Source organism: Leuresthes tenuis, unplaced genomic scaffold (assembly GCF_036924035.1).
Source record: "Leuresthes tenuis unplaced genomic scaffold, fLeuTen1.0.hap1 SCAF_17, whole genome shotgun sequence".
NCBI lineage: Eukaryota > Metazoa > Chordata > Actinopteri > Atheriniformes > Atherinopsidae > Leuresthes > Leuresthes tenuis.
Window position 1 is genome coordinate 12,766,609 of NW_027325371.1, and position 25,088 is coordinate 12,791,696.

General features: G+C 42.0%; 1 protein-coding gene across 5 annotated transcripts in view; it reads left to right on the forward strand.

The window, feature by feature from the left end:
- The window catches only part of crebbpb (CREB binding protein b), a 37,384-nt gene that overhangs the window by 2,507 nt on the left and 9,789 nt on the right, over positions 1–25,088 (forward strand). For 3 of the 5 annotated variants that reach the window (XM_072369389.1, XM_072369393.1, XM_072369391.1), the window contains exons 3-17: positions 6,840–7,465; positions 15,430–15,597; positions 17,790–18,042; positions 19,293–19,406; positions 20,177–20,422; positions 20,540–20,639; positions 20,859–20,996; positions 21,103–21,220; positions 21,355–21,529; positions 21,679–21,741; positions 21,978–22,099; positions 22,810–22,992; positions 23,708–24,091; positions 24,260–24,433; positions 24,622–24,802. In XM_072369389.1, the coding sequence (XP_072225490.1) occupies positions 6,840–7,465; positions 15,430–15,597; positions 17,790–18,042; positions 19,293–19,406; positions 20,177–20,422; positions 20,540–20,639; positions 20,859–20,996; positions 21,103–21,220; positions 21,355–21,529; positions 21,679–21,741; positions 21,978–22,099; positions 22,810–22,992; positions 23,708–24,091; positions 24,260–24,433; positions 24,622–24,802 (3,045 nt within the window). The remainder of the gene's footprint in view (positions 1–6,839; positions 7,466–15,429; positions 15,598–17,789; positions 18,043–19,292; positions 19,407–20,176; positions 20,423–20,539; positions 20,640–20,858; positions 20,997–21,102; positions 21,221–21,354; positions 21,530–21,678; positions 21,742–21,977; positions 22,100–22,809; positions 22,993–23,707; positions 24,092–24,259; positions 24,434–24,621; positions 24,803–25,088) is intronic. The other 2 variants (XM_072369390.1, XM_072369392.1) reach the window with 1 other exon arrangement.

The following is a 25,088-nucleotide window of genomic DNA, read 5'->3' on the forward strand; positions in this document are numbered from 1 at the left end:
TATTAAGATTGAGGTCTTTATATAGGTCACTTATAGGATGTCCCATTCATTCATGACTTTAACCTAATTTTGTCTTGTTACATAATGGCAGAGTCTGCGGTCATTGGAAGTCTTGATTATATCTCTATTCCTCAAAACACAGAACACAGCTGACTGAGGTTCCTCCCTTGGCCCCAAAGTTCATATCTCTCTAAAAAAAAAGTACCTGTTTTTTTCTTCTTTTTTTTTTAAACTGCAGCCCTGCCCAATCAGCACTGAACTCTGCCAGAGCTACCAGATCTTGAGATGGAATCAAGCATCTCAATCAATGAAAACAAGCACACAGTTGCTCATTATAGGCAAATATGGCGTCTTCGGGAGCCTAGAATATGTGTTACAACGCAGCAGGTTTTGTTCAAGATGCAGTGAAAACTCAGGTGCGATGTAATGGTCCTTTCCTGTAACACAGTATGGCTCAACTGGATTTGGCTCTTACATGCTTGGTTTTCCACTGCAGTCGGTACCCCCTCGATGTGTGCGGGATCAGCTGGTTATCATCGCAGTATGTGTGAAGCTGTGGCAACACAGAGACAAGACCTGCAACTTCCCTGTGTGTTTTCATTAAATCCTATTGATTTATGTTGTCCAAAGTGACTTAGAGTACAGAGCAGCTATTGGCTCTGAATGCAACAGGCTTTTTGAACAGAAGAATTTGAATATCTTTTGGGAGTAGTAGCTGAATGCACAAAGGTCATGATGCGTGGGAGATGGCGCTCAACTCAAGTCAACAGGAAAACAAAAAAAAGATCGGCCTGTGGATCCATAGTTGCAGAACATAAAATGCTAATTTATTCATCGGTCATGCACAATACACGATTCATGAACACACATAAGATATTTTGAATTTATGTTGGTTAATCTCTTTGACCAATCAGCACTCTGCAATGCTCCCATGTCACAGCTTAGTGTTGGTTTGTGTGGAACCTCGGCTGAGATAGTATTTAAAAAAAGGTAAGTGCACCAGTTATGTGGTGCTATCTACAAAGAAAACCAAAGAAGAAATGAGCCACACCATGCCATGTAATGGAAATACGCAGTTGCAGCTTAAGTTGGACACCCAACACGACCAAAATCGGCATGAGCCACAAAACTTCATTCGATCGTAAATACGACTTTTTATTGTGCATGTAATTGTAACCATTGACAGTATTTGAAGAGTGACAAACACTTTCAAGAGATAAAACCACAGATGCAACTTGAAATTGGCGGATATTCAATGTATCTGTTGCTGCCAACAAAGTGTTTAGCCGCCTTGTCTTTACACTAGTTGAGAAAAGGCGACCGGTGTGAAAACATGTCTGCGCCATCGCTGCAGAGTCCATTTTCACTTTGTTGGACACTACTGTCACTAAATGTAACGACGATTTGTTAAAATGCCACAATAATGTTAGGAAAAACCCAGAATCCTCTAATTCAGATAAAAGTAGTTTTTGGGGTTGGGCAACAGCAGCCATTCAGATATTAGCCTCAGTACATAAAGACTTGTGTAGGTGCTTTATTTAACAAGCAGTTTTTGTTTTGGGTCCATTTTGGGTGGAGGCAAAATTCAGTGGGATGACAGCCAAAGTCTTTAGCCCTAGCAGCTGATCTTCTCACAGGGATGATTTGAGCTTTCACTCTGCAGTAATGTAGGTAGAGTTTGCTGCCCGAAGCCACTTCGGTGTCACCAGTAGACCTTTTGTCTTTGAAGTCCATGGCAGGGCTGCAGGAGATGAAGGCAGGAACTCAATCTGTGTTGAGCATTTATGTCCAAAAGCTTAGTGCAGTTACATTATCTTCAGTGATTTCAAGTAGCAATTGGATAATGCTCATGAAATTGTCCACAGACCTTCGTTGTGATTGCTATGTGATTCATTCAGTTGATTGTCTGCATTGATTGTCCAGGAGTCAGATCCTCAATTCCGAGTTCAAACTGCATACATTTGGATAGAGCTTCCAACAGAAACTACTTGTGTGCAATAATGCGTGCATTGAAATTTTAACATGAAATACCTAGTTGTGACTTAATTAAAAATATTTAGCTGCTGCTGAGATTAGTAAATATGGTTAATTATTAACTCTGTTGGTGTACTTGAATCAATGGGTATACATAGTCAAATGAGTTATTTTGGACTCGTTTCCATTATTGGCAGTAGGGCAGATAGAAAGATATCCTTTTTGCCACATTCACCCCTCTGCACACAGAGCTGTTGTTCCCAGGCACAGATTAGCAGTCTTTTTTTAGTTTTATTGTTGTTTTAAATGGTTCCACTGGCCAGTTGGTGTTATTTGTGTCCAAGAAGGCTTGTTGGGACGATCGGCAAGTGGCAGCCGTTCGCCAACCTTAATGTTCCGTCTGCAGGTTTTGCCCAACAAATGTGAGATTTGTGTTTTTGAAGACCGCCCCCCCCCCCAGCTGAGCAACACTTTCGATGCAGCTAGGTGTTAGAATTGTCTTTCACAACAATGGTCAAACATTGGCAGACAAAACTCTGGATCTGCTGGCTAATGTTTCTGCTGAGGTGGGACTGATTGAGAGGAGGAGGAGATTGAGTTGCAATAGATGCCAACCAGCCATCTTTCGTCTTGCTCAACTCTTAGGCTTTGCATTTGATACATCCACACAGTCAGTTTAAATAGGGCCAGGGTCTCCTTAACTCAACCCCAGCATACATGCATTGTTTTCATGGTAGTACTCCATGATTATGGCCAAAAAAATGATCAGGGTAGTTTTTATAAATATTGAGATCACGATTATTTATCACGACTATTCACAAATCTTTTTTTTTTCATTACACTTTTATGTAAACATAACTCTCCTTTTCACATCCATATATCAATATTTACTCTTCAAAATAAAACTGGTAATCCTCGTTCAACAAATTCAGTGCATTTCGCTGAAGAACAATATGTCCAAAAAATAGCAAAAGAAAACAATAAATTATCAAGGCACTGCTTCCTCTTTCACAATGTATTTAAATAATTAAAACATTTTGGAAACGAATATGGTGTTTGTTTATGTTGGACCACTGACGTTAACAGCCACTGTGCTGTTTTCCCTGGCCTCCGTGCATTCGTCATACTGCAAGTTGTGGTGTGTTTTCAGATGGCTCGATAAGTTATTTATGTTGCTTTGTGGCGCAGACACAACTCTAAAGCATTTGTCCAAACTTCATCTTGGTGATTGGCACTTATGCAGGTATGTGGTCAACTGTAAGGTCTTGATTTACCTTTGCTGTGTGCAGCAGTGGTGGAAGACGCCTTTAAAGTATCTTATGTTCACGTCTGTTTAGTTTTGTTGAAAAATTGAAATTCGATTAATCGTGCAGCCCTGGTTTAACTGACATTCACTTTCACATATCTTCTATGGTGTATATTTGAACACTTTTCTCAGGCTTAAAGGCCTGCAAAGCCACACGTTTCTGTGACTGTTTGCAAACACAAGTCTTCATCCAACTTGGCCCCGCCTCCCCGACTCTAGTTCAAGCGCTGCACTGGAGTCAGGATCACAGCAGGAGTCAGAACTGCATGATCTCATTTTCCTTTTGAGTTGCATTCTCTAATACATACAAATCAATCCGCCTTTCTTCACACCTTAACATAATCCTATGTCACTGTTGATGGCTTGACCAGACTGATAAGCCCAGTAACTTGTTATCAGAGGATGGAAACTCCATGAAGTGTTATATTAAGCTATCTGGTGAGCTCAAGCTCTAAATGAACCCGCTCGAAACAGCGTGCATTACTCCCATGTGTGTTGCCCTTCATGAATACTGGTTAGTGTTTGGAAACACCTGTTGGTGCTGCAGAGAACATGGGTACCAACTGCAGTTTAAATAACGTTAATAAACTTGTGATATTAGTACATCTGCTTGCTGGGGAAACGAGACAAATATGTAATCTGTTGCTCGTGAAGATGTGTTCCTCCTCAGAAATCCAGAATAGAGTGGAAACGGGGTCAAACATGTTAGAAGTTACTTTTTAAAACGACGTAATGATGTGGCTCTGTTGTGCTCTTTCGCTTTGGTTAACCAAACCAGATCTTAGCTGGAACCAACACAGAACTGGCTATAGCACGAGCCCAGAAGTGGCACAGCTTTGGTCAAAAGGAGGCAGTTGATGTCTTTCTTCAAGACGTGGGGTCGGGAGTGTTCACCATCACATTCAATAGCCTTTTCTCCCAAAAATGTTCTTGTCCATTTCTCTGAGTGGTTGTGGTTTTCATGGACATGGTGCAACTAATGAGTGCTGCCTCAGCCTCGCATGTGTTGCCTGCCACTAATTTTGCACATCTTGAAGTCATCACAGTTCTTCTTATAAAACACCATATAAAAAAATGTACAAAATTGCTGCCAATCAGTTGTGTGGAAAGCAGTTCATCCACTTGTTTCTTCAGGTTTGAATGTAGTGGCGCAGTCCTGAGGGCACCTAAGATGCTAAGTCGAACTCTCGGGCTACCGGGCCTCTGGTTGAGGACCTGGGCTAGAATATGTAGCACACTATGATTATCCTCCTTCCTACAGTTCGCATTAACATGCAGCCAAGTGTTTTCTGACAGTCATTATTTTTAGTTGTTTTCACTCATGAAATTTGGATATTGTTGGAAATTCAGGGCCAGACAGTGTCTCAGTAAACGGTGAACTTTTACTGTATCATAAAGCGTAGTCCCCTGCTGAGTGGCCTCTGGAGCAAGATTCGGTGCAAAAATCGCAGTGTCGTTGTGAAGATGTCGTCTCTACCGGCTTGTTTTTAATGATGTTTCTGCATTTACTATTACTTTAATAGAATATATTTCTAATATTGAGGAAAGAGTAGAAAATAAAATGCAAGCCACAAAATAGAAATAATGTGGCAAATGTCATCAGCACGCACAGTGCTTGTCTTGAAGTGTCCACACTTGGGCTCGATTCACGCATGGCGTCCAATCAGATGCACGGGAGTTGGCAGTGTAGTCTGTAGTCTTCCATGCTCTGTTTTGCCCGATTCTGACATTTGCGTTCTCTGATGTGTGATAAAGTCTTTATAGGCGGTGTGAGGATGGTCGTGTTACAGATCCCAGCCTGCCAAACCTGTGCTGATGATCATGTTTATTTATTTATTTATTTTTCCTCTACCTGTTTGACCTGGTTCTACTTGTGGACTACTGCACAATAGTGGTGGATGGTTCCGAATACTTTAGTTTACCGTGATGACTGAAAAATAAGTGGGTGCGCTCCATATTTCCCATGCATATCCTGCGCCACACCACTGCTCGTGGACCTGACCATTGCAATTGATTGTGGACTAATGAGGCTACTTACTTATATGTAACCTATAATATGCACACTAATGTTAATGAGTCATTTAAACGATGGCACAGAAAAAAAAATCCAGCCGACTGTGTAAAACTTCTTTGCAACAACACCATTTTCGAAGGGTATTACTAAAATTAAGTTCTCTGTTGGATACTTTTGTGGTCACTACTAAACTACTAATTCCCTGATACTGGGTATCCCTGATAACTGAATTTAAGACATATATTAATCATTTAGAGAAGTCATCATACCAAAGGCATATTCTCCCTCTCGGCCAGCTTTTTGACTGGGCTGTTATTTTTCTGTGTTCTCTGTTTTAAAGCAGAGACTGTGATATTAATGCTCTCTTTAATTGCTGCCATATATCATTGAGAAACAGGTTGGATTTCTCTTTGTTAATAAATCAGTGTACATTAAGCTAGGTGTGTGCCAGGGTGTGGCTGTCGATTATTGCCTCATACACCAGCACACTTATGTGCTCACATGAAACATCTTGGCAGACACACGTGATTTGGAATCGGTGTTCTTTTAATGATATTATGTGTTGAGTGTCCATATTTAAGGATATGATAAGGGATACTATGTTTTCTACAATGTCAACTAAAGCCAGTTGAGTTACAAAGCTTTTAATTAAACTTTATTATTAAACATTAACATACATCGACTTTCTGCCTGAACTACCCGTCTCTGTTTTTGTATGATAATCCCAGCCAGGAAGTGTGAATGGAAGTAGTTTCCAAAAGCTTTTTCTGCATATATAGACTAAAGCCGCTACACCCATCAACATCAAAGATTTCCAGGGTATGAAAGGACAGTTGGGTCTGGACTTTGTCACATGCAAGTAAATTGTGTAAATTGCTGTGTTTAGTTAACAGCACGTCAAGAGTGGGGAATAAGGTTCTTTAAAAACTGTTTGATACCCATACCACATGTATTTGAATGTATACACAATAACAAGTGAGTGGAAGGCAACGTATAGATCAGGAGTAAAAGGTCTCGTGTAGAAATTCTCACCAGCGCACTTGTTCACTTTGCACACTTGTCACTTTAAATGCTCCAGAAAATGAGCTACTACACATTCTTTTGCTCTGTGATATTCTGGAGATTTTACTGGCTGGCTGGCAAGAAAATGTCCACAGGAAGTCTAAAATGATTGCTGCTGATTAGGGGTGTCCCGATCCGATCTCAAGGAGTCTGTCGTCATCGGTCTCGGAGTCGCTAAGTCCACCTCATTTCTATTTCTCTTGTTGTATGTCAGCCGCACCATAATATGGCTGCTCTAAAGAGTCAACAAGTTTGATGTGTGGAAATATTTTAAAGTGCTTTACTGCAGACATTTGGAGTTCTGATATTTGCTTAATGTCATTGTTCAGCCTAATTGCTCTCTGAATTAATTTTACATTGGATCAAAATCATATGGTCAAGCAGGCCCTGTATGAGCTTTGTGGGTCACATACAGCACTACATGTAAAACAAGCAATTGACGACATGCTGTTAATTCTTATTTTCTTCTGTCTTTCTTTTCAGATTTTGTGTCTTTGTTTGACCTGGAAAATGACCTTCCAGATGAGCTCATCCCCAACGGAGACTTGGGAATGGGAATGCCTTCCACTGGTGGCCCAGGTGGAGCGGGCCCTGGTCTCAACTCAGTTGTTCCTGATGCTGCTGCCAAACACAAGCAGCTATCTGAGCTCCTGCGACCAGGAAGCTCTTCCATTTTGGGAGGTGGCCTGAATTCTGGCAGCCCCCAACAGGGAGGCATGGTGGGGAGCCAGCTAGGTGCTGTACTGGGTAAAGGTTTATTAGGACAGGGCTCCCCCAATCACCAGTCTCCCCAGGGCCAGAAAGGGGGTGCCTCGGGTGGACAAGGCAATGGAAGCACAGGCATGAGCTTTAACCAGGCCATGTTGAACAGTGGGCAGGGTCATGGTGTCATGGGCCAGACAGGGCAGGTCATGAATGGAGCTATGGGACCAGCAGGCCGGGGGAGACCTGGGCCTGGTATGCAGTACCAAGGCCAAGGCATGCAGGGGACCCAAGTAGGAGCTGGACCTGGTGTTGGAAGCAGTGTGCTGGCAGAGACTCTCACCCAAGGAGGACCACAGATGGCCCACAACACGCTGAATGTCCAGCAAGCTGGAGACATGAATAAGGTGAGGTTTAAAATGATTCTTGATTAGTAGATACGTGATCAGTTTTTTGTTCATATAAACACAAGATCAGCATCAAACTGGAACACATGAGATACTACTGTACATCTGAAGACAGTAGAATGGAAATGCTTTTCAAGGTTCGAATATGAGGTTTTGGCTGCACTTCTTCACATTTGAAGAAATGGTTGGTTTATTTGCAAGAGGCTGAAGTGCTCTTGGAAAATTTGTTTTCATTCTTGGCAGTAAACCAGCACACATAATCCGTAATGTTCCCCTAATTTGTGTATTTTTTTTTTTGGGAAGCAGACAGTGCTTTTCTTTAGCACCGATTAGGGCTAGAAAGGTTTGTGAGCCTTAAAACTATGTGCTCCTGACTCCTTTTGAAGTACACTGACTTTTGTTCTGCACATTCCCAGGCATAGAATTGCCCTAGAGTGCTTGGGAGGCTGAGATTCCGCTGTTTGGGACTTTGGTTTCCAGCCCTGCAACACGCTGTTTTGCTCATCGGTCGCTTTAAATTTTTAGTGAGCTGTAGTCGCTGTCTTTATGGTCTCTTATACATTGCAAAAAATGAATGTGTATGGCTGCACATTTGTTGAGTTCACGCATAGATTTGTTTTTATGACAGTCGTGTTACATCCCACAACTAAAGGGGGAGCAAAGAAGCAAAAGAATTGCCAAATACTGTAGTGTTCAGTTATGTTCTTTTTTTTTTTTTAGCTATATTCACGAGTTGAGTTATATTTACATCACACACCATTACAGAAGCTACCAAATACCTTCCTATTTCACACATTTGTGTCATTGTCCGCTGCAAGGCTGCAAGGCACTAACTTTAGAGACTGCAGTTAAGTTTGTTGCAACTCCTATATGGTAAAATTGGCTTCCCCCATATTTGGGGCACTCTCGCAATAATACAAGCTACTCCTTGTCTCTGCCTGCAGCAGCAATGAGCAACCTGAAATTACTGGGATATATATTTATTTATTTTTATTTTTTGTAGGAAAAAGTTTCTTTAAGGATCTGAAAAAGTTCAAATGTTGCAACAAAGGCAGTCAGGAATAACTGTTACTCAACAAGTCTTGCTGCTGCGCATATTGATTTAGTGTCTCTGTGCATGTAGAGAGGTGCATTTATATGTGGGCTGTTCACCAAAGATGGTTGCAATGCGTGCAGCTCTACAGTAAAAGAAGACATTGCCGTTTAGGATAGGGAAAATTTGCAAATTGGAAAATGACTCTTTAGCTGAGAATAAACATGCTTGGGTAGGAAAACTCATTGATCATTCTCAGTTAGGGCGGCTCTGATCGGCAGACCCCATGGGCTGTCGTTGCATTGGTTTGTGCTAAGAAGAGGACTGGTTGCTCTATCAATGGATCAATTTAAAACTTGTAATGATCACAGAGACTGATATAAATTAAATTACAATTTAACTTTAAGATAGTTTTATCGCCCACCCCTTCCTGTGATGCATATTGGTTAGAAATGTTTTTTATTCCAGCATTGTAATAAGCTATTAATGACAAGCAGTGTTCAGCGTGGGCTTTTTTCAGAATTAGTTTGACATTTTCAAAGATAAGCATATGCAATGTATTATAACTTGGCATTATTGCTGATTTACTTATTGTTGCTGGATCTGTTAGAGGAAGCTGGCAGAGGTTTAATCTGCTGCCCAGTGCGTCAGTCTGTGTGGGTCTAAGTTTGCCACACAGTTTCCTCGCAGATCAAAGCCGATATGAACATTATTACAGAAGCTCACATTACAATTTTCTTTAGTGATTCTGATATTTTTTTTTTGTCTTTTGACAGCTCATTCAAATGATCTTTCCAAGAACTGTAACTGACAGCATTCATAACATTTTATGTAACTTTTTTTGATTGAAAACTCAACTCAAGAAGCGCTCTGAGTGGTCAGCTAGACCAGAAAAGCGCTATACAAGTACAGTTCATTTACCATTTAACTGTGTGATTGTAATAAAACATCCATCCGTTTTCTATACCTGCTTAATCCAGTTTAGGGTCGCGGGGGGGCTGGAGCCTCACCCAGCTGTCATTGGCGGGAGGCAGGGTCCCCCCTGGACAGGTCACCAGGGCTGTAATATGCACCAGATTGTAGGCCATTGAATTTTTTTCAGTGTTTGTACTTTTGTAAATGAAAACCTTAGTACAAAGTAGTAAAATTAATGGAATGCAGCAAGGTACTTGTGTTTGAAATGCATTGACTTTTTTCTTTATTTCTTTCATTGTTGATACCATTAAAATACCATTGAATCTCATTCGTGTCTATGTCTGGGTAATGAGTACATTTGCAAAAACACGGCGATTAAATCCTTTTCCGTTGCCAGTAGCAGCGCGTATATCCCTAAATCACTGAGGGCTACGCACAGAATATCCTCTCAGGGAATGAGGCCGCAAGCTACGACAGCATGAAGCAAGTAGTGTTGGACAATGACAATGCTTTTCAGGGATTATTAAGATGGTTTCATATTTTTTTTGACTGAACTAGCCTCAAACATTCTGGCTGAGTGAACTGCTTACATGCAAGCTTGTGGCTGGCTGTGTAGCGGCGCGTGTGATGCATTTAAAGGCCGGTAGAAAAATCTGATTTCTCTGTGCCTGATTTACAGATCACTGGTCAAGGTGGTTACGCTAATATTTATGTTTCCAGTCGCCATCTAAACAATCTGTACGTTACTACTGCGTTGTTGCACTTCACCAATCTGAAAATGAACGCAAGCAATGACAATATGCAAAGACTTGCGAGTTTCCGCATTAAATTGCTGCGTGAAGATCCATGTTTGTGAATGAGATGGAGTTTGCTTAAGGTGCTGCATGTTTTTTTTCTGTTTCATAGACTTTGAAGTGTTTAATGTGAGAAAATGTCTCTCCCCTTGTCTGAGAGTTGCAGGGCTTTGTGGTTTGTCAGGAAGCCAAGATTAAACCAGCAGGCTAGTTCTCACCAATGTTATTGCAACAGACATCACCACATGAAACAAGCCCCTCCTTTCCCACACACATGCATACACCTTAATGCCTGGCTTTGTTTAGATAGAACATGGATTAAAGGCTAATTGCTTTATGTGCCTACAGTTTTATTATCTGTCAAATTTATTTTAAATACTGAAACGCATACCTTACATCCCATTGAGATGCTTGTCGAATTTTCTATTGTTTTAAAAAATCTGATGTATAATTGGGTGGGGTTGGGGGGGGTTCTTACAGGTTTTACATGACAGACTAGTTGCTTTTTAATAGTCTACTACACCTTTATTTATGCTCTTTCTTTACTTGCTCTTTGCCGTTTTACTTATGTCCCTTAAAGTAAGTGGGGGTAAAAGCTGCTCATTTTTATGGCAAACATTAGGATAAATGATTAGTTAGTTACTTTGTTGTTGCAGAAGACAACTTTTTATTTCTGCTTGTGCAATTAGGAAAAGTACAGTTAGTTTTTAAAGGGCCCATTGCATGTTTCTCCATTTATTTTTTCTGGCTCATCTGCTGTGTTAAAACGGTGCATTATCACCTTAAATGTCATCCAAAGCTCAAAAAGAGGTAGAAGTGTGCTTCTTTTGTGGAGTTTTGGAGAGATCTTCCAGAAAATGTGTTTTTGTTTGAGGGGGCAAGTAGGCCCTTTTCAGCATCCCTAAAGACCCAGTGGTCTTGGATCAGTGGATGCAGTTAGTTTTTCTTGGCCAACAGCTCAGTCACGAAAACGCTTGGATTTGTTCGCTACACTTGACGAATGACAGTTTTATGAACAAGGCCCAGTACAACACTGGCTTTGCGGGGAGGCTGAATTTTAAAGTGGAGTGTTCCAACACTAAAAGGGCACTAGTTTGAACCTCAAGCAGTTAGTAAGACTGTTTCAAATGTCTGTGTTGCCTTGGTATTAGACATACAAATGCATTTTAGTGCAAACATCATGCTTACGATGAGTTAAAAGGCTGTCAAGGGGGCTCATGGCCCTCTCTGTTAAGTATTTTATTATTTGTTCACAGGGCAGCAGAAAGTATGTTGCTTCTATAACCGCTGAGAGACCAGGGAGTTACGCCCACACGCAACTAGTTTGCATTTACGACCCTGTATGTACTTCACATATCGGGTGCAAAGAACAGCAAGTAGCAACTTAGTCACAGGAGCATGTAAGCAACATTAGCTGCTCTAGTTCTTGGAGCAGATGTTTTCTTCTTGCCTTTTTGCTACGCTCTACCCTCTACGGCTGGGCGATAGACCGAAAGCTATCATGAGGATATTCTTTGCTTAGTTGATCGATCTCAATCTTTGTCACAATATAGAGTTTGTTAATGTCAATATGAAAAGTATTCTAATAATGACCACAACATAAACCAAGTATAGTTCCCTATAGTTTTCTCCCCATGTAATTAAGTAAAAACTATGACTGTAAAACCAAAATCTGTAATCACAAATTCCAAATAATAGTCTGAATCACAAGACTAATGTACATTTAAATCATGTCGTTTTTGAGTAATCCCTTTGCTTCGTTTTGAATGCGTTTCTTATGGGATGGCAGCCACAAATGATGAGATGATGCTTTTCTGTTTGAACCTCGCACAGCAGCAACTTATGTACCGGGTCTCATTGGCCCGCATTTTCATGCTTTCTACATAGTTACTGGGATAGTACCTTTAATAAGGTGTTTCCAGTTTTGGCGTTCACCAACTGAAGTCAAAGTTTGCACATTGTATTAATCTGTTCTTCATCATTTTTTACTGAATCCAAACTTCCATACCACTGACTAAAGCGTAGTTTATACTTCTCCATCATTTTCACGATGTAGCGACGACGTAGCTACGTGGAGCCCTACGCCGCAGCCTGACCTGCACATCCAAAACATTTAAACTACACGTTGCGTAGATGTGGACCGCAAGGGCTGTGATTGGTCTGCTCAGAACGTAATGTCCGGCAGTTGCTTTTTCTGGGCTTAATGGCGGTATACGGCAAAGAAGCTCGTCAAATCGGCCCGTTGACATTTAAAAGTATCGAAAGTGCATTTGTTCATCCAGGTCCCTCAGTGGGTTGAACCACTGTTGCAAATTCACCTGTTCCCAGCCTCGACCGGTCGCACAGACCACCTCCGCAAACGTCTTCTCTGTCGCCTGCGCTTCAACATTTGCGATATAAGCATTTGTTCTTCAATATTGATGAGCTCCAACTGCAAATACAGCCTCACCTCCCTAGCGGCATGGTGAATTGCAGAGCAACGTGTTCCCTCGACGCAGAACTTCGAATGCTCAATGAAGACGTCATGTCAACGCCGTCGACGTTATGGAGAAGTATGAACTAAGCATTAGTGGGACCTTTTTTGTCAGCCACTTTGACAGTTCAGTCTCACTGTTTTTGAGGCTCTCTTTGGCTACACTCGTTCTCTCCTGTCTGTGCTCAGTTTCCTTCCTCAGTCCGCTGGTAGGTCACTGTATTTATTTAGATCGACTGAAAATGTTGCATGTTGATAAGAGAGATCGGGATGAAATGAATCGTTTTATCCGCCGGCCCTGCCTCCGACGTCTTCAACTCTTGACAGCAGAGTACGGCGAGGAACTGAAAGACACCATGTTGTGTAATGTTGTTCAATTACTTGTAATGATATTTATCAAACAGATGTCTGGCTGTAATCTTTGTTGTGGCGGTTGTTGAGTTGCTCACTGCCCTGTTCAGGATCCGATTCTGGCTTAAGCTTGTACAGCTGGATTTGAGATGTTGTCATGCTGAAAAATGTGTCACATTCATCAAAGTTATCCTTTGTTTACGGGTGGTCGCTTCTCGACCGATGTGAGCCTGAGTAGTGCATGTTCTCGAGTCGCCAACATCCTCTTCCCCCGGCCCTTGGCAAGCCTCTAAGAATTCAGCCAATCGGATGATATTTCCCCGAAATCTTCTGGTTTTCACTAAGCGGCTTCCCTCAAGAGAAAGTTCTCCTTCCTTTTGGAATAATTACAAATTCTTTTACGTTATGATGGGCTCAGAGCTAATGTAGGAGTATCCAAGACTAAGAATTAAATGACTAAAAATGATCGTGCCATGTCCACTTCAAAAGTATGCAGAAGAATGAAAGTCTCCAGATTTGCTAATTAATGTAATGAGGTTTAAGGAGCGTTAGGATGAGACTCGAAAATCATTTGAATATTTTTAAAATAAACGGAACACTTCTGAAGAATTCAAGTTCTTCAATCAAACTGAAAAAAGAAGATTCAATGTGCCAAGAAGAGCTAAAACACCAAAGGATTTTGGTTGCAGCAGTGCTGTCATTTTACACATCGCCACTCCTTTGTGAGAAGTGCAGATCATCAAGTGGGTGAACCCATGTGTGAGAGGTTGAATGAGAGGCAGGCGGCAGGCATCTGTGGGTTTCTGTGCAGAGGAGGGGGGAGGGGCAGGCAGCAGTGCAGTGCTCATTTGTTGTGCAAGCTGGTCTTTCTCTGTGTGTCACGTACCGTTTTTCTCTATGCTGGGCAGGGCTTGCTCTGTCTGTGAAGCAAAGCAGGCTGCTGCTTTAGCCACCACAGAGAAAGGAAGGCAGGCAGGCAGGCAGGCAGCAGACAGACTCATGCAGACCGTGCCAGGAATGGGACTGGATGATGTAATGAGAATAAGGATTATTAGAAATTATATTTGGGTGTTTCTGAAATGTTTGTGACTACTTTGTATTTCATTAGTTCGACTAACCGTTTCAAAAGTTGTTAATCTGGAATAGTTTAGAGCTCAGTACTATAACTGCAAAGACCTCAATGGCAGCTTAATGTAGTAGAGAACACATTTTATTTTCATTTAGTTTTTATTAGAGCCGATTGTTAAATTTCTGTGTTGCAGGCCTGCTACCATTCCATCATTGACTCTTTGCCTGCATATTCATGCTGTTGTGCTGTGTTTAATGTTTAAAGTTTGCGGTGAAATTGGTTTTCTGTCCAAATGTTGGACCACACAGAGAGCAGCGCCACACCGTGTTCCTTTCCTTTCGATATAATATCCACAGAAACGGTGTGAGCCAGTCCTTCAGGCAAGAGAAGGTCTTTTCCGTTGTCAACACAAGGTCAACTGCTCATGCCTCGTCTGATTCTCAGCAGAATATTATTTGATTCTAATGGCGCTGGGGGGCATGGGGGGTGGGAGTCTCAATTTTCTTTCTGTTTGATGATCTGCACGAAAGCCTCAATGTAGCTATCGCACTGTTGCACTTCTGGTCATGGTTATATACATTTCTGTTGTTCTTCAAAAATTGTGAAATTCTGGAGCCCTGCACTAGGCTAGTGAAACAGGAAGCAGAATAAAAAAATAAAAAAAAGTGTCAAATTTGTCACATTCTCAGCAGATTTAAGAGGAAAACAGTATATGTGGCACAAGCTGTGCCTCTTCGCCTGAGCTGCAGCTCTCAATCCCACCATCTCCATGTCAGTTGAGTTTCCTTAGAGAGCAAGCCAACCTGTATGATCCTTTGCTTCCCTCCAAAGGGTGGTGCAGAAGTTTGCTGTGGGCTTCTTCTGGTGCCCAGTGCGCAGTATCAGTCAAAAGAAAGACCCACTTGCCCGTTCATTTTAATCGAGGAGGTGGTTTAAAACCATTCCCAGTAAGATGAGTGACATAAGTGAACACCCTCTGTTAGCAAGTGCATGAGAAATGGGTGGGACCAACCCACACGGGTAAAAGTTAACTGATTAGGAGGTAGAGATGCATGAAACTATTTGGTTACCATAGCCGATCAGTTTAAACCCCACCCCCCATCCTTCTGGACTGTCAGCACACAACAAGTTTATCCACCGAGCCGTTACAGATTTATTCTTCTATTTTCCAAATACAAATAGTTTCAGAATGTATTTGGATGAAATGAATATTCCGGAAAAAAACAAACGTGCTTCTGTTCTAATACTGTATTTTGGTTAGATTACGCCTCTGGTATATACACCAAGATTTACCGTCTGACCACCCTGTGTCCTATTTGCTTACTGTAGATGGCGATGTCAGGAGCTCCATTTGGCCAGCAGTATGGCCAGGGCGGGGTGCAACAGATGGGGACAGCAGGGGTCAACGCCCAACAACTCCAGAACAAGACTGCCCTTTCCAACAACCTGACCCAGTTTCCTGCTGAGCTGAAAGGAGCTGGGAGTGTGCCAAATATGGTGAGTGACAGTCCATACATAAACTTCTACCTGTTGCTCTGCTTTTGTTTCTGCTGTCATTGGGGCAAAACAAACAAATAAAAAAAGCTGGGACCTAGATTAGGCTTTTAAACCCCAGGGACTTCTTGCCTAGTCCCCATGTCCCTCAGAAAGTCCCTAGTACGGTGTGGTCAAAAAGCCTCCATTGGTATCAAGTCAAGTTGCAGGTGTTAGCAGGTGCAAATGTGTGAAGGCTCACAGCATTGCTGATTGTGTTCTGTTAAAGGGGAAATATGGAAGTCCTTCAGTGCTTGAGAGCATATATTTTGATGGCTGAAGTCACTACCAACTCAGAAAAACACGATGCTGGCATTTTGCTTTTGGCCCCATATAAATGAAAATGTTCCTCTTTTGCTCTGCTTTTTATTTGGCTTTTAACATCAAATCTCATCATAAGATATATAATTAATATAAGAACTTTGTGTGCTAATAATGCTCTGTTTACTGGTTTGGATACCAACAAGGAAAATCTGACTTCTAATTGGTATTATTATTATTTTAAAAAAAATAAAAAAATTTTACCAGTTGGAAGTTGAACATTCAGATTTTCTATTTGAGGTTGAATGCACCATCAGTCCAGCTTCAGTAACTGCTGTTACAAAAGCAAACACTGGTGAAATATTAGCTGTATAAGCAAAATGTTCTTTATGTTAGTTCCTAAAAGCAAAACCGAGATAAATGGAGCAACAGGGAAGCTCAGAGCTTATTAACCGGCCGTTATGTTATGGAGTGCAAGTTCTCACAACTTGGGCCAGTACAACACAGCTTGTGTCGACACGGCCTAAAAAAGGCTCAGTAGCCCACCAGCAATCCAAGGTCTAAATGCAGATGAGGGAAATGCAATTATTTGCCAGGCAGTACTTTTGGCGTGTGGTCTGAGCTCTCAGATTATTTATTATATGCTCTCAAATACAGTAATAAAGTGCTACAAGGGTTATTAAGTTGTTACAGATCTCAAAATTGGCTGAAGAGAGAGGTGGACTGGAGTCAAATGGGTCACTCCACACTCTAAAATAATCCACTCGAATAAAGGTTATTTTGACCAAAGCATGTCTCAGACATTTTATGAACACCTCAGTAAATTGCATCAGCTTGTGAAAAAAGGGACATAATACCACATTTTAGCTATTAATGAGCTTTAGTTTTGTGCTTGATGTGGCCATAAAGACTTTACTGCAAAAAATTGGAAAGCAGACTTGTTTTTTTTCTTTTGTGCAGAGTGGTGCTCTGCTTGTTCTCCATGTGGTGGATTTACTTGTATTGATACTTGTATCCCCTCACTGCTCTCTACTGGTTTGTGTGAAACTGAGTTTTTTTTGATGGCTACTAGTGTAATAGCATTCAGTATAATTTCTATAAATTCATACATCCTCCAGCCACTGAGGCACATTGAGCTGGAGAAAACATTTAGTTTGTCGGCTACTGCTGTTGCCTTTTCTGTGGCATTACTCCAAAGGGATTTCCCTCTTTGTATGAGTAAAGGCTGCCCTGATCAGGATTAGAGCCAGTTTATTAAACTAGTAGTGCATTCAGTGTGCTCAGAGGTTTAACACAAAGTGCCGCAGTGGTTTTCCTGTGCAGTGGTTCAAAAAAAAAAAAAAAAAAAAAAAAGCTCAACATGTCAACTGGCATGGTACTAACCCTGTGTCCTTCTCACAGAGCGCTAAACTTGGCACTGCCTTCATGTTATCTGAATACAACTTGACTGAAAATTGGATTAAAGGCGTTGTATAGTTTGAAGATGAATTTAATGCAGCCTGTTAAGTCCAAAGTGAAATTCCTTTAACACACAAAGTAAAAAGTCTGTGTATGGGCAGCAGATCCTCTGCTCTGGTGTAATGAAATAGAATTGATTTAAGGTGGAGAATGATGGTTCCTTCTTTTCTGAGGATCATGTGTATCATTACTGTAACTTGCTAGAATAGACTTCCAAAGTTTACCAGTTTCTCTTTAGTTTTACTGCTTGCATCACATTTGATTTTTCCTTAAATCCTTGCACTTTCATGTTGATCTTAGTTTTATTTCTTCACTTTTTTTAACTGCTAGTCCTATTAATCAAGTTTGAAGTCCTTTTTACTTAAAACCTGAAAGTGAAAACCATCATCTTCTGCTCTGATTTGTACCTAACCCCTTGGTGTTGTCATGCATTGCAGTCCCAGATGCAGCAACAGGTAACGTCTATGGGTATGGTCGCTGGGGCTGGTGGCATATCGGGAGGCCCGACGGCTGACCCTGAGAAGCGAAAGCTCATTCAGCAGCAGCTGGTCCTGCTGCTCCACGCACATAAGTGCCAGCGGCGGGAGCAGGCCAATGGCGAGGTGAGGGCCTGCACTCTGCCCCACTGCCGCACCATGAAGAACGTACTCAACCACATGACCCACTGCCAGGCTGGCAAGTCCTGCCAGGGTGAGTGACAGTTTTCTGTTTTTTACACCGTTAGTTTGCAAACGTAACTTTGATCCAAATTACCAAATACACGGTCTTTTTTTTTTTGGATTCTCACCACAAATGATTAAAAGGATAATGTTAATTTGATATTATAATGCCCTTGAAATTGGAGCTCATTTATGGGACTATCATGAAAAATGGACGTACAGAGACAGATGGAAGAAATGCTTAATGTCTGTTGTGAGCAACGGTCATTCTGGTCTTTGATGTGCACCCAGCGGTTTAAATGTTACCGGAGAAACGTAGCTGAATGTGTAGAAAGTCTGTCTGCTTCTGCTGTAAATGCTTGCCATCATTGTCCTGTACAACATTTTGTACTGATCTGCATGTGACAAAAGACAGATTAGATGGATGTAGATGATAGATTTATTTTTTTATATTTATTCCAAAGGAAATTTAGGCTTTGAAGTAATTTGTTAAACTCAAGACAACAAACACAAAATGCCACAGAACACACACACACTATTAGGACCCAAGAATTGGGCTGAACTGAAATAACACGAGGGGCTGATTGAAGCTACAGTAGTGATGGTTACTCACTGAAGAAATGTGTCGGTTTTAAGCAATAATTATGTGAAATTTGTGTCTGCAATTGACAATAAACCAAAGAATGGCCTTACTGAGAGCAAATAATGCAGGAGGATTTTATTGTATGTTCAGCCACTGTTTTAAAGAAAGCAGAAGGTTGATTTTTAGTCTGTTAGGCTGCTTTGTTTTTCTCAATGTACAGTAGGAAGGCCTCATTTCCTTCTACGGTTTATTGCTTGAGTAGAGCCACTCTTACAGTCTCTTGACTTTCTAAACTCCAGTGATTGACAGCATCAGCAAACACGCATTTACTCTTTTTAAAGTACTGTCATGATGGCTGTGTTACACGCTGTCATTACACTGGTAGGCAGCAGCTTCCCTCAGACAGCTATTGGCACAAAGAAAGTCACCCATGGCTTGTGAACTTTGAACTTTGAGATGTAAACCATATCAAGAATAGAATGAAATACCTAATTTATGGTTTTACAATGTGCTCACTAATTGCCTTTACATAGTTGTTTTCACAGTGTGCTTTGAGTCGGTGCCCATCTCACTTGCCAACATTGTGGTGCATGAGTGTTCTAGTTTATCTCAGGTTTATTTCAAAGTGTCAGACACTGTTGAATTACTTGTCACCACACCTCATTCTGTGCATTGTTTGCCTTTTTATTTTTCTCCAGTGGCTCACTGTGCATCATCCAGACAGATCATCTCACACTGGAAGAACTGTACACGGCATGACTGTCCTGTCTGCTTGCCTTTGAAGAATGCAAGTGACAAGAGGAATCAGCAGCGTGAGTTACTCCAGCAGCCCTCATCCTTTTCATCTTATTTATTGTAAAATCCACATGAAAAGACTTATGATTAAACCGAGAAGGCAATGATGTGTAATACCTGATGGATGCTCAGTATCTTTACTTGAAAACGTCTACGAATCGGTGTAAACTCCTCAGCTATGACATAGCAGCAAGCCTTAAGGAAGTGTCTGGAGTATGAAGTGGTGCCACCTGCAGGTTGTGTTTTTCCTGCTACATCTCTGTGCTGGCTCGCTGGCTGAGAGCTTGAACAGTGAGAGGATTCCTCTAGAAAGGCTGGGCCTGTAATGTGACACCCGGGGGAAGGGCTAGGTGGCTCTGCTATTAGTGGGGGCAGGGTCTTAGGACAGCATGCGCTCTAATTGGTTAAAAGGCCCAATGACGCATTTAAATCCCCCACAGAGGCAGCATGCTCCCTGTCAGCAATCAACACAGCAAGGAGCACAGAGACTCTAGATGGAGGCGCAAAAGAAAACTGTCCCGCTGCGATGTTTTTCTGCTTCATTTTATCTTTTTCATTTTTCTTTTTTATTCTCTTTTAGAATTGTCAAATTTTTCATGTTGATGTGTTTCATTTTTAGTCTGATAATTATGCAAATTTGAATTATTTACAGATATTTTTTGTGTAATTACAGAGCGTACTCAAGCAAAAGAAGCAACGCATTTTCCTCAATTATTGCTTGTTGATTATTGATGAATTTATGCATCGTTGCCAAGCCACTTAATTATTTCTCATCCTCTTCCTCCAGCTATGTTAAGTTCGCCTGGAGCTGGCCTGCAGAATGCCATCAATACAGTGGGACCTGGCCAGCCCAGTGCCACAGCCATCAATAGTGCTGCCTCACACATTGACCCCAGCTCCATGCAGAGGGCCTATGCAGCCCTGGGCCTCCCATACGGGAACCAGTCCCCTGCTCAGGTCCAGGGTCAGGGTCCAAATCAGCAAAACTCTCAAGGCCCCCAGCACCAGCAGCTACGAAATATGAACCCTCTAGGTATGGAATCAAAAGGCCTTCTCTGTTTTTCTTGTTTTTATGCACAAGTGCATGCAGAGTAGTGCATTGTCACCATACCATGTATATAAAATCCTGTAAATTCTTTGTATTTTTCAGGCACTAATCAAATGAACCAGATGGGAGGAGGCATGGGCACCCCTTCATCAGACCAGACTGGCTTGCTCTCTGACTCATCTCTGCCCTCAACACTTAACAAGTAAGACTTCTCATCCTCTCTACATTACCAAAACTTTTCTGAAAAGCAATTCTCTACTTCACCTGCACTGATAAATGTGTAGCTCCGCAGTCGGTGATTGGTGCTGGTCCTTTCATTATCCTCATTACTCCTCTGTCCCTTGGGTAAAATGTGTCTGGAAGGCGTCCTATTTCCATCGTACAAATTACAAACCAAGATCAAATTGTGTGTGTTTTGCAGTCAGCTGATGCCAGATGGGTCAGTAGTCGGAGGCATTGGAAACCTGCCCGCTGCTACCCCTCTCTCTGCTTCAGGTGTAAGGAAGGCCTGGCATGAGCACGTCACTCAGGACCTGCGCACCCACCTGGTGCACAAACTGTAAGTCCAACAGTGAAGCAGCAGTGGTTATATATATATATATATACCCCAGTTGTGTCATTGTACATGGGGCCAAAACCGATTTATTTCTTTTTGTATCCTCCAGAGTACAAGCCATATTCCCCACCCCAGACCCTGCAGCACTGAAGGACAGGCGAATGGAGAACCTGGTGGCATATGCACGCAAAGTTGAGGGTGACATGTATGAGTCGGCTAACAGCAGGGTAACTTAATCCAACACTGTTTTCATCGTTACCTAAAGACCCTCCCATAATGATTAGAGCAATAATTGGAACCTGAAGTGTAGACTCACTCAAGCAGATAATTAATTAATTAATTTTTTTCCCCCTCTCACTAGGATGAGTATTACCATTTCCTGGCAGAAAAAATTTATAAGATCCAGAAAGAACTGGAGGAGAAGAGACGCTCACGACTCCACAAACAGCCCGGCATGGTGGGTGCAGTCGGGCCTCAGCAGCCTGGTATGTCTCAGCCCAACACCTTAGGCCCAGGACAGGCTGTTCGACCTCCAAGTTAGTAACAAAACATCTTAAACTTGGGTTTAACATCTACGTTTATTCATCTAATTGTACTGTTTTATGATTATTAAGATGGTTTCCGAAAATATTTTCTAACTGAGAGCAACTTTTAAAGGAACACAATATTTCTTATGTCCTTGCAGATGGACCTGCGCCGATGGCAAACATGCCAAATCAGATAAGGAACCGTATGCAGGTGCCCCAAGGTATGCGTTTACTTAGATACACCAGTGACTTCACTCTTTTCTGACTGAGAAATGTTACACACACACGTGAAGCAGGTTCCCTGCACATTACTGACTGTTAAACTAACCAAAGCCAAGTTGTTTATATGAGCTGGTTAAGTTCCTCTGACAGCCCACTAGGACATGGAATATTGAATTACAGTAATTCCCAAGTATCTCGAACAGGTATATAACCGTGTGTAATTCTGTTCCCGCAGGAATCGGTCAGTTTAACCCAATGGTAATGCAGAACGCACAGATGTCTCAGGCACCCATGGGAGCAAGGGCTCCTTCCCCCATGAGCCATCCGCAGCAAATGAACATGAGCTCCGTTCCAACGGTCAGAATCTTTTCTCTAATTTTGTTATTTCTTGCTTTAAAAATGATGTGCAGACGTGTGCAGCATCTCTTGCTTTGAAGATCACATGCATAGAAAATCAATCAGACCCTTCAAACTGTATTGATGGCGAGGTTCATATTTGACTCTATAAGGCTGCATAGCTGTTTGTGTTTGTTGTTGAAGTGTAAATATGTAAAAAAACAGTTTAAATTCATTGGCTCGATCTACTTGTATGCATCTGCGTGGTTTGTTTTGTCCTCAGTTCAGTTTTCTTGCAAAGTTTTTTTTCCTTTTGTGTCCGTTTACTCCGGAATGTTAAACACTTTGTTCAATTATTACTCTGTTAACACTTTGACACCAAAACGTCAATATGGCTAAATTTGCTTCCTGTAGTTTACACAGATCCTAATGTATTTAAAAGCCAGCTGCTTGACTGCCGATTTTTAGTAAGTAAATAAAATTCTGTAATCAAGCTGTGGCAGAACTCTGGCCTGGCCTACAGCCATCAGGAAAACATACCATACAGCAATGTACAGGCCTCCATGGTGTGCCACCACTGATTCTTTTGAAGACTGTGGTGTAGTGGTAGCATATGTGTCCTTTCATATCAGTGTATATAATTTATTTGACAGATGCTTACAGCTGGATGCTTAGACTTGTATTGATTTATTTATTTATTTTTTTTCTGTTTAATTTCTTGCACTCCTCAGATGGGCATGTCTCCGTCAAGGATGCCTCAGACACAAGGAATGATGGGCGGTCATGCTAATACCATGGTATCACAACAAGTTAACCAAGGCCAATTCCTGCCACAGGGCCAGTTTCCTGGTGCAGCGGGTGGAGCAATGAATGTGAATATGGGTCTGGGACAAGCCATGTCACAGGCTGCACAGGTGAGAGAACTCACCATGTGGTGAGAAGTTGTGTTGGCTCGAAGCCATTTTAGTGCACCTTGAATGTTGCGTGACTGCAGCATTTTGTGTGTCATGGCCTTGTTGGGAAATCTGTCACTACATCCTGTCTCTTGGTCAGCTCAGTCAGTCTGGCATTCAGGTTCAAACTCTGGTTTTGAACGTTCTGAAAAATAGTATTCTATGATATCAGCGATTTAAATAATTTTTTATGTAGAGACGAGAGGAGTCCAAAGCAAGCCAGGCCATGTTTAGCCAAGCATGCAGTGGGACTATTGTCTCGGGGCTTCACCTTTCATTTGTCAAGTGGCCCCTCCTAATCATCGCCCGTTCTATTTTGTATTTCTTCCTGCACTTTTTAAAAACATGAGCTCATTCCAGGTGTGTATGCATCTTCCCATCCTTCCAGGTTATCCCCCTCTCGTGTCTTCATATTTCATAGCTACAGCCCTCTTGTGTCAACTTTTCTCAGTTTATGAACATTTCTTAGGCCTTTTGTTAAAGGCCATCAGGAAAGCGTGACACTCCCCGTCACTTTGTCTCTTTAACTGCATCGATTAATACCTCAGTGGTTTTGCAGTTACATAAAGAGCATACATAGAATACACACAGTTAGTACAATACATAGATTCAACAGAAATATAAATGTGACTGTTTTTATTGTCTCTAATGGTGTGTATACCCCGCTTTGTTCCAGCAACCGCAAAACTCTAACCTCCCTCTGAATGCACTGAGCTCTCTTGGCTCCCAGCTGCCCTCTGGCCCTCCACCCCAGTCTACCCTGCGTTCCACCCCTCCACCCAATGCCTCTGCCAGCTTGCAGCCTCCACAGCAGCAGCAGCAGCAGCAGCACCATGCTCCCTCGCAGGCCCAGGTGTCACAGCAGCCCTCCACTCCCAGCTCCACAGTTGGACCCTCCTCCACCCCAACCCACATACCCAGTGGCCTCCCTCGTCCCCCATCAGCCATGGGCACCCCACCTGACACCTCTCAGCCTTTGACGCCCCTGCAGCCCCAACCTGACCCCCCTAGCCAGATGCAGCAGCCCACCTCAGTGCAGGCACAGCACCCCAGCACACCGGTGAGATATTAATTCTTCCTGAAAGCTCGAAATTGCTTATGCGTCTGTCAGCTTACATTAAGACACTTGACTTGTTTTCAACCAGCGTTTTAGAATGGCATTAGTGTGATTTTTGTGATTAGAAATGGTTAGACATTGATTACAATGTCTCCTTCCCTTCTTTTTAAGTTGTCCCAGGCAGCAGCAAGCATAGATAACAGAGTGCCTACCCCAGGCTCTGTGGCTGAGCTGACTTCTCAGCAGGCCCTGCCTGACATTAGCAGTTCTGAAGCCAAATCTGAAGTAAAAGATGAAGAAGATGACAGCAACTCTGGGAAGAAACAACGTGATGTAAAAATTGAGGTAACCATTTGCTATTTGGACCCCTAGTTACTATTTCAGACTCTGTTTATCTCTACAATTCAGCATGGCTCATGTTTCATAAAAAGTGAATTTGATTTGTGGCTTTTTCATTCTTCTAATTCCACTTGTTATGCTGTGTATGAAATGTAGTGTTGGATAGCTTGATAGCAGTGCTTATGTTCATACAGCAGGATGATGAAACCAAACCCCCACTGGTGAAAAAGGAAGAGCCAGATGCAGCAGAACCAAAGCAGGAACCAATGGAAACTGAGGAGAAGAAGCCAGAGGTGAAGGCAGAACCCAAAGAAGAGGAAGAGGGCGGGGCCAACAGCACATCGTCCACCGCCAACGCTCAGAACCGCAGAAAAAGTAAGACTGTCATTTGCATATGTTTGTTAACAGTCCTGTGGAAAAAAGGTAAAGAAAATAATTGGCATATTAAAGGAAAGTGTATTTTTCATTATTAAATATGTTAAACTCCTATAAGTATAAGAACACCCTTGTACTTTAACAGACTTCATTCCCAGTTATACATCCTGAAAATTTGAACCATTTATCTGCAAAATTGCTTCCACTTCAAGAGGTTCAGTCGTCCTCTTTTGGAGTGAGACTCAGATCTGGACTTTTCTGGGCTTCATTTCTTCTTTATTGAGAC